The following is a 9,363-nucleotide window of genomic DNA, read 5'->3' as shown; positions in this document are numbered from 1 at the left end:
CCTAGAGCCGGTCTCAGTCCACTGCACCCCTGCAGCCCTGGGGAGAGTAGAGGAAGCCAAGCCGCAGGGAGGGGTGCTCAGCTCTCCAGGGGGCCCGAGGATGGGCTGGCTAAGGCCGGGGGGCTCCGGCCAGGATGGTGATGGCCGGCTTCACACAAGGAGGTGACAAGAATGACTTTAGGCTGGGCCACCAACATGCCATGTGGGCCAAGGCCATGTCTGGCCTGCACTGACACCATTCCCAGGTGGGTGCTGGGCAGAGTCCCCCAGGAGCTCTCGGAAGCAGGGGCCTCGCCTCAGCCTGCGGAGGCCCAGGCTCGGAAGCAGGGAGCTGGTGTCTTCAGAAGCAGCTTCTGACGTCACGTGGAAACTGTCCGCGACAGTAACTTGCACACTCACAGTTTTGGTGGCTAAGGATGGACAAAAGCTTAGGTAGAGGTGACAAAGCTTGGAAAAGTGACATTTTGGTGCATCTTTTCCCGAGCTGGTTAGTGTCTAGTGTGAACAGCAGTACTTGGTGTTTTACAAACTTGGTCTACACTAGGTGTCACTGTTGCTGGCTGCCGCACGAACCATCAGCCACAGCAGGGAACAGTTGGCATCTCCGAGAGTATTTCTCAAACATGCCCCCAAACACCCCAGGCTACGGGGGCCGTCCCCATGGCAGGAGGACCCGCGCGCCCCTGTTTGCTGCAATGGCTGCATCCTGCGGCCACTTAACGAGAGGTTCAGCTTTGGGGTCCTAAGTGGTCACAGACCTACTTCTCCACACATGGGGCCTTAAGAAACACACCTGAGAACTGCAGGAAGCCACTAACAATCTGAGGGGTCTCAGCTGTCCTGCCTCCCTTAGGGACATGATGGGACTCAGTGCTTCTCCCAGGGGCCCTAGAAAACTGGAACACTCCACTGCTAGCTCCACAGCCACCGGGGAATGTCCCAGTGCCATTCTGCCAACAGACTGGGGGGACAGGTCAAAGGCGGACTGGCCCAGCCAGACACCCACGGCCTCTGTGCCTTCCCACCTGCTCACACCCCCGCACACGGAAACTCTGCCATGTGTATTAGGGGCCACCTCGTTAAAAGATTCTTTACATAGCTGACTTTTACAGGGAACAAAAACACCAATCAGACCAAGGTCACCCTATTCTGGTCACACACCTGCACACACCACACAGGACTGGACCCAGTGACACCCTACACTCCCATTCAGTGCCAGGAGGCGCCCCCAGGCTGAGGGGCCTACATGGCTAATGCCACCTTGCGTCCTCAACACCAGCCACCCGGCCAGCCTACCGAATGGGCACAGCCCTGCCAGTCCCCTTGGACAAGGCCACCAAGTGCCCTTCCGTTCAAGGAAGCAGGGGCAGGGGGGTTGCTGGGGGGAGGCTCCGTATCTGTCTATCTGAGGTACAATGTTAGAGAACACGAACACCTGAGCCACAGTCGGACCAACGCAAGCTGCAACGCCAGCCCTCCTTCTTGGCTTTCCTTAAGACACAAGGTGATGACACTAGTAGTTTCAAGTTAGTGCAATCTTGAAATAATCTCATTGCAAGGCAGGGGCTGAGGCAAAAGGATCTGGCTACCTGGTCCTCCCTGTGTCCAGGCAGGACCCACACCCCGAGCGACAGGGTCACCCACGTCTGCCTCCCAGGAAGGCAGCTTCAGAAACGAACTCTGCTACTAACCCTTGATCTAAAACCAAGGCATCTACCCCTCCTTTTGGGTCTGCACACCCACCAGACCTCCACAGTCAGAAAGACTTTGGTTGCAAACATCTGAAGGGCTCATAGCTTTAAAATTCTACAACGTGCACAGCTGCTTACTTCTGTCACCGAGGAAGTGACACGCCTCACTGGCCTGCATTGTGTTTCGGTGTGTGAATATTCTAACAGTGACTTTAACCAGGCCTGCACTGTGAACACAATGTGTCCTTTGCTGTTATTTCAGACTATGGTCGAGTTAAGGCTGGGATCGCAAAGGCTAACACGCTGTTGAGCCGGTGGTCACCAAGGCCCTCTTCTTCCAGAAAATCAAGTCGCAGCCGGGCCCTGAACCTCCTGCACATGCAGCTGTCGGGCGCTGGCTCCTGTGGCCTCCTGGCTGGACCCCTGGGTTTGGTTCGGTTCATTCAGACCTTGAGTCAGGCCACCACGACCCCCGCTCTGGGTCCTCTGCTCTCCAGCCTCCATCTGCGTTGCAGCTGTCGGGACGAGGGCAGGATAATCCGGCTAAGACAGGGGCTGCGACTCGGGAAGCTGTCCTGCAACCTCAGCGAAGTCTCGGGTTCTACAATCTTAAAGCCATGTAAGAGAATCAAGTTGCATAGGAGTGAGCTGCCAAGGATGCCTGGCAGGGGTGAGGACCCCAGAGGTGCCCGCTGCCCTGAGGAGAAGGGTCAGGTCGCCCTGCCGAGGGGGCTCCCGCCAGCGGAGCGTTCGCAGCAACGCCGGCCGCGCTGTCAGTAGTCGGACTCTCCCTGTCCAAGCTCGAGATTCATGAGGCCATTCAAGTTTTCTCTCACACAGAAATGTTCTTGAAGTCCTGAAGTCGGTCCCCTCCGATCCTGGGTTCCCATCGCGGGGAGCAGGCACCTCCCATCAACAGGCACCCAGCTGCCACTCGGACACGAAATGCACAACCCGCAGGCGCCACCAGCGGCAAGAGACAGGGCGAGACCAGAGGCCCGTCAAGTACGTTGAACACAGTCATTCCTTTAAATACACAGAAAATTCAAGTAATTTATTTAAAAACTGCTTTAGTTTCATCTTGAAATATATATATTTGCTGTAGAATGATCATATTGCAGCATGATTCTCATGCATTTCAAAGTACTTTATTTAAAAAACATCAACTTGAGGCAGCAAAGTATCACAAAAGTCTATCTGTGTGACGTGCGGGGCCTCCCTCATCTCGGTAAGCTTAGACTGACCATTTCGGATAAGAGCAGAAACTGTTCCGGTATAAAGAGATTGTGGCTTGAAAACATTTCCAGATAGCTGCAGCATTTGACGACTGTACTTCCCCGAGTTTTGCTTATTTGCTGAAACCAGAAATACCACGCGGAGCCGTCTGGGAAGCGGGCCTTTCTCCGTCTCAGATGGACACTTGCTTCTCTTTGCACCTGTTCCGATTCCAGCGTCAAGCAGGTGTGCAGGGAGGAAGTCACAGAGTTCCGACAGTCCAGCATGTGGGTCCCCTTCGAGGTGGGAGAGGAGGCCCTGGTGCACCCACACGCTCCCTGTTCTGGGGCTGCTGCCCCCCCCCCCCCCACACACCCGAGGTAGCCTTGCGCCAGGACTTGGGAGGCAGCGCCCGCCTGGAGCTCTGCGCTCAGGGTGCCCCAGCAAATGGTTTACAGACTAAGCAAAGTGCAATGAAAGAGTCACCACTTCTGGAGGGTCTGGAGGGGCCGCCTGGCCTCCTGGGAGAGTGCTTCAGACCAGACGGTTGGGGTTCCCTCTCAGGATGCAGACACGCCTGTGTGCAGACACGCACTAGGGAGCCCATCTGAGAGTTTGCGTCCTGCCCCGGCCCACCCCCCGGGCAGGGGTCCAGAACCCACCCTTGCAAATTGCTGTCTCCTGCCCAGGGCTCCCTCTGGGCCCGCCTCCTCCCAGCTTTGGTGCGTGGCCGCAACCGCTGGCCACTGCCCAAGGATGGGGCTACCCTGGGCACAATTTGTCAAACTCTCTGAGGAAAAAAGATGCCGTTTTTCTAAGAAAACCACATTTGTCGGGAAAAAAAATTTTTTTCTCTAAAATAATCATAAAGAAAAATACTCTCCAATAGCTGCAGCACCAACAAATGTGATGAGATCTGACAGACGTCCAAATACCTATAGGCATCCACAGAGGACAAATTGATAAAAATACTTTGTCACCGACTACACTACTGCTATCTGAAGTATTCAGATAAGATATAGCAGCGGACGTCAGCTTTTGTTTTCAATTATAATTTTAGAAATGCAAAATCTTATTTTTTCTAAATTGCTTATTATCTATATTGTAAATGTTTTATACATTAAAAACATGCAGAATAATATACCTGCAGAATAAAAGACAAAGTTGAAATTAAAGATCTTTTTCAATTAAAAAAATATTTCAAATGATTTTTTAATTGTTGAAAAAGTAATTAGTGTGGTATTTTTGCCTAGTAGCTCAAACCTACCCTATGACTACTAAATTTTGACTATGCTGTGGGAAGAAACTCTGGTTTGTGCCGCTGCGTCCGCGACAGCAAGTGGACGGCCCTGCAGCGCCTCTGCTCCCGCCTGCGGCTGGACCCCCACCCGCCCGCCAGCCTGGAGGGACGCGCGTGTAAACGGGAGGCGGCTCAGACCATGGACTCCGTCTCCACCAGTCCTTGCGGGCCTTCCTTCCGCGTGAGCTTCAGGATGGTGGGCTTCTCGGGGCCCCCGCCAGCCCCGCCTTCACCGGCTGGCTGGGAGGACAGGACTTTCTGCTCTTCCTTGGCCTCCTCCGACACCTCAGGATAGATCACTAGGAACGTGGCCGTCAGGAAGCCCAGGAAAGAGCCCACAGAGGCCACCATGGGGATGACGCGGACAGTCCCCACGGCGTCAACCACACCCCCGAGGGCCGACGCCACCAGGATCTGGGAGATGTAGACCTGGCAGGAGAGGATGGCGCAGTCGATGCCGAAGCCTCGCTTGGAGTTCCCAGGGCTGTGGTGCACGTACTGCAGGAGAAGAGAACACAAGGACGTGAGCGGCCGAGGAGAGGTTAATCGTCATCCACCAGTAACCTGGAAGTCTGGAAACAAGACTTACCTTCCACTGAGCTTCCTGGCAACTACTTCTGCCTGAGTCTCCCCCAACCCCCAACTCCTGCCCAGCAGCATGCAGGTAAGAGAGGTAGAAAGTTCTAGATCACAGAAGAGGATAGGAGAGAGGATAGGAGTGGAAGCAACTTCATTAACCCAATCAGGACATGAGCTCCCAGGGGCCTGGCCTCCAGCCCAGGGAGTGGTGGCAGGGCCGGGTTGAGCCAGGGCCATCCCCTTGCCCTCGTGGTCTCTGGCCGGGGCTGGAGGGCAGGGGTGCTCTAGCCCATGCTGATGTTCCCAACAGCACAACTGCAGGTGACCACACGCGGTAGAGCAGCCGCACCCATGGCAACAGTGAGCAGCTTTGTATTTCTCGAACAAAGACACAAATGAAAACTGGTGTATACTACTATTATCAGACACAGGATTTTACCATGAAAGTGGATTAAAAAAAAAAGACACAGGATTTATCAGACAACATTGCCAAAGGAGATGACTTTATCCTGGAGATTATGAAAAAAAAAGTCAACCCAACAAAAAGATTAAAAAAAAGCAATTCTAAATGCGCACACATACATTTATGTGTACCACAGTCACCGTGGGCGATTTTAACATGCCTTTCATAAAGTAGACAAAAAGCAGTAAAAGAATAGAGGATTTAAGCAATTAACAAACTTGACCTAACTTACACAGAAACAGCACTAAGTGCAGAACACACATTCTTTTCAAGTGCATATGGAACATTTATCAACACATGATATACGGGGCCACAAAGGAAGTCTCAGTTAATTTTAAGGGCGGAAATAATAAGGAATATGTTCTCTGACCACTGAGGAATTACACTGGGACTCAGTAACAACATGACAATGGGAAAATCCCCAAATTTTAGAAATTCCTCAACATATTTCTAAATAATTCAGGGTTCAAAAGAGAAACCACAACAAAAAAATTCAAAAAATCTTTGAAGTGATTGAAAAGAAAACACAACATATTAAAGTTTGTAGAGTGCAGCTAAAGGTGTGCATAGAGAGAAATTAGTAGCCTCAAATGCAAATATTAGGCTAAAAAAGAAATGAGAAACAGCAAATTAAACCACGACATGATAGAAGGTAGGAGACAGTAAAGAGCAGTAACTAATACAATGTGAAGCAAAGACACACCAGACAGGCTTGAGAATACCAAAGGTTCTTTGAAAACAAAACTGATAAACTCTCAGATAACTAATATCAGGAAAGAAAAAGATGATATCACTATAGGTTCTATTATATTAGATCATAAGAGAATATTGTGAATAATTTAATGCCAATACATTTGAAAGGTCAGAAGAAATGCCCAAATTCCCAGAAAAATACAAGTTAACGCATCATACTTCACAGTAAGATATTAAGTGCTTCCCCTTTGAGTTAGAAAGAGCAAACACACTCTCGCTACTTCTGTTCAATATCAGATTGGAGGTTCTAGCTATTGCAAGAAGGCCAGGAGAATAAATAAAAGGATCAGGAGGGAAGAAATAAAATTCCCTTACATAGATGATGTGGTTGTGTATGTGGAAGGTCCACAAGAATCTACGGATGAGCTATGAGAAGTAATAATAGAAGGATATATCATATTCATGGGTAGAAAGGCTTGGTACTACAAAGTTATTAACTGTCTCCAAACTGATCGTGATTAAAAAGACTAGAAGCTGAGTTTAACATTTAGATGAAAAATAAATGGTTGAGAAGATCCAAGATGATCTTGAAGAACCAAGTTAACAGACTTACACTGCCAGGTTTCAGGACCTTTTATAATACTATTTTAAGACAGTGTAACATTTGTCCAAGAGCAGACGGATGGATAGAAGCGAACAGAGAGCAGAAACACACGTACGTAGACACCTGCTGTACGATGAAAATGACACTGCCCAGTGGGGTGGGGGTGGGGTGAGGGCAGACGGTCTTTGCAGGGGGTGGCGCTGGACACGTGGACGTCCGCGTGTGGGGAAAAAATAAGAGTCCTGATGCTCTGCCTCGAACCACACACAACCTATTCCAAGTAGACTGTCAGTGAAGACTCTGCAAGCAGCTGTGACAGACAGCATGGGGTTGGAGGTGGGCAGGGGACGCTTACGGCAGCATCAGATGTAACAGCCCCCCCATTGCCCCTCGATGCCCATCAAACAGCGTGGACCTATACACCGCGCCACGCAGCGGGTGTGAAAATGCACGAAGTCCTGCCCGCCAGCAGGCACACAAGTGAGTCACAGGGAATGGAGCCACATTCCAGCCGGAGTTCGGAAACAGGCAAGAGTCGCAGACAGTGTTGGAGGGAGACGGAGGGGGGCCGTGGGGGCTTCTGGGCCCTGACACTGTTCTTTCTGGTCGGGGCTGGTTCTACAAGTGTGCTCTTCCTTCCAATTTAGTAGTCACGTTAGACTTCAATTAAAAAGTTTATTTGAAAAACAATGCTGCTATTCAGATGTTACTACCGTATCCGGTATGCACTAAATTAGTACATTTGCTTCAGTACTCATGTAAAGAGACAGGAAGAATAAACATGGTCTAGGTTTGGGAAGAGAGAGACAGGGCCTTTTGGTCTCGTTCCGTTTCTCTTTGAAAGGGTCAGTGTGGTCAGCATGAGAGCCGCGGTCTGAGAATTTGAGACGAGGCTCATCTGAGCTGAGCTGCACGTGTAGAACAAACACTGAACACCAAAGACTTGGTAGGAATGTGAAACATCTCAATTCTTTTTCATATCAAGTATAATAATGTTTCAGATATATTGGGTTAAATAAAATTGATTTCACCGGCCTCTCTGCCGTTCCAATGTGGCTACCAGGAGGTGTGAACTCACTGGGTGGCGCTCACTCCATCGACTGGAGTCCCGAGGGGGACGTGACCGCATCGAGGGGACTGGACCAGCAGGGGCAGCCTCCAGCTCCCCAGCAAGGACGCAGTGACAAGCGCCAGCCTCCAGAAACCTCTAAGCAGGTGCTAGGCAGGCCTGGGGGCTGAAGGACAAGACCTTTTGTGGCCAAGGACTGACCAGGGGCAGGTGGGAACTCCGTCGGATTCATCACGGGCCGTTTCAAAAGTGAGGACCGAAGGGGACAACATGTGTCTTGAATGTCCACCCTTGAAGTCTTTTTTTTTTTTTTTTTTGAGACAGAGTCTCACTCTGTTGCCCGGGCTAGAGTGAGTGCCGTGGCGTCAGTCTAGCTCACAGCAACCTCAAACTCCTGGGCTTAAGCGATCCTACTGCCTCAGCCTCCCTAGTAGCTGGGACTACAGGCATGCGCCACCATGCCCGGCTAATTTTTTGTATATATATATTTTAGTTGTCCATATAATTTCTTTCTATTTTTGGTAGAGACGGGGTCTCGCTCTTGCTCAGGCTGGTCTCGAACTCCTGACCTTGAGCGATCCACCCGGCTCGGCCTCCCAGAGTGCTAGGATTACAGGCGTGAGCCACCGCGCCCGGCCTCACCCTTGAAGTCTTGAGCTGTGTTGCCCGCCCGCCCGTCCCGGCCCCTCGGCCGACGCACCTGCTTGATCTCGTGGTAGTGCCCCAGCAGGGCGTAGGGGCAGTAGGAGATGCTCATGGAGACCACGCCCATGGTGCTGATGGTGACCATGGCGATGTAGACATTGGGGAACATGGCCATCACAGCCGTGCCGACGGAGAAGCCCAGTGTCCCCAGCACGTAGATCACCCTGACACTCAGGTCGTAGTTGTCCAGGTACTTCTGTAGCAGGGCTGCAGAGAGGGCCACAGGGAGGGGACAGTAACCAAGCTGCTCACTCCTGTCAGGCTCCCTCTACCACCCTTCCACCCCTTCCCTTGTCCTGACACCCCCCACTTCCTCGGGCTGAACCTGGGCCCACTCAGACACAGACAAGTGTCACCTCCTCTTGGCCCTGCCTGCCACCACGCAGCCCTGGAGGGCACAGCCGCAGTGTTCCCAGAACACACTTGCAGCTCACGGCCCTCCTGAGTCCCAGACCCCATGACCCAGCCCTTCCTGCAGCTCCCAGGGGCCTCCCTGATCCACCAGGACACTGATCCAGGCCCACTCGGCAGCCTTCTGCGGCCCGAGCCCAGGATGACCTGGTCTGAAGCAGGGTGGCACCAGGCAGCCCCGCCTCAGGAACACGTGCTGTCACTGGTTACTCCCATGGGTCCCTCTCTGGTGTCCCCTCACCCTTCTTGCCCTGGTAGCTCAGATGCCACCTCCTCTGGGAGGGTGCCCTGCCGAGAATCTCTCTCCCAAAATTCTTCTGGTTAAAGCAGTGACAACATTGTTTATTGGCATGCTGGCTGCCCGAGGGCGTTGACCCTGGTCACCCTCAGATCCAGCCCGGCTAAAATGAAGCTAGCTTTCTCCTCCACGGCTCAGAGGGCAGGCGGGCGAGCCCGGCCCACACGCAACGAGTGACCATGGTTACGCCCAGTTCCAGGCGGTGAGCCTGGGCGTGCTGCTCCCAGGACTGAACCCTGGCACCCCGGCCCCACCCTTCAGGACAGAGCTGCGCCTGCGGGCAGGGGCCTGCTACCCATGGCAGACGGGACCTGCTCCTCCCACCACTCCAACTG

At 52.3% G+C, this 9,363-nt stretch overlaps 1 protein-coding gene across 1 annotated transcript in view; it reads right to left on the bottom strand.

Moving 5' to 3' along the window:
* Positions 1 to 4,171: 4,171 nt before the first annotated feature.
* SLC45A4 (solute carrier family 45 member 4) overlaps positions 4,172 to 9,363 on the bottom strand; it is a 42,412-nt gene continuing 37,220 nt past the window's right edge. The window contains exons 6-7 of the mRNA XM_069465946.1: positions 8,315 to 8,526; positions 4,172 to 4,704 (exon numbers count right to left, since the gene is read on the bottom strand). Coding sequence (XP_069322047.1) covers positions 4,339 to 4,704; positions 8,315 to 8,526 — 578 coding nt within the window. The 3' untranslated portion in view covers positions 4,172 to 4,338. The remainder of the gene's footprint in view (positions 4,705 to 8,314; positions 8,527 to 9,363) is intronic.

This window comes from Eulemur rufifrons, chromosome 3, assembly GCF_041146395.1.
Source record: "Eulemur rufifrons isolate Redbay chromosome 3, OSU_ERuf_1, whole genome shotgun sequence".
NCBI classification, from domain to species: domain Eukaryota; kingdom Metazoa; phylum Chordata; class Mammalia; order Primates; family Lemuridae; genus Eulemur; species Eulemur rufifrons.
This window is presented reverse-complemented; position numbering and strand designations above follow the sequence as displayed.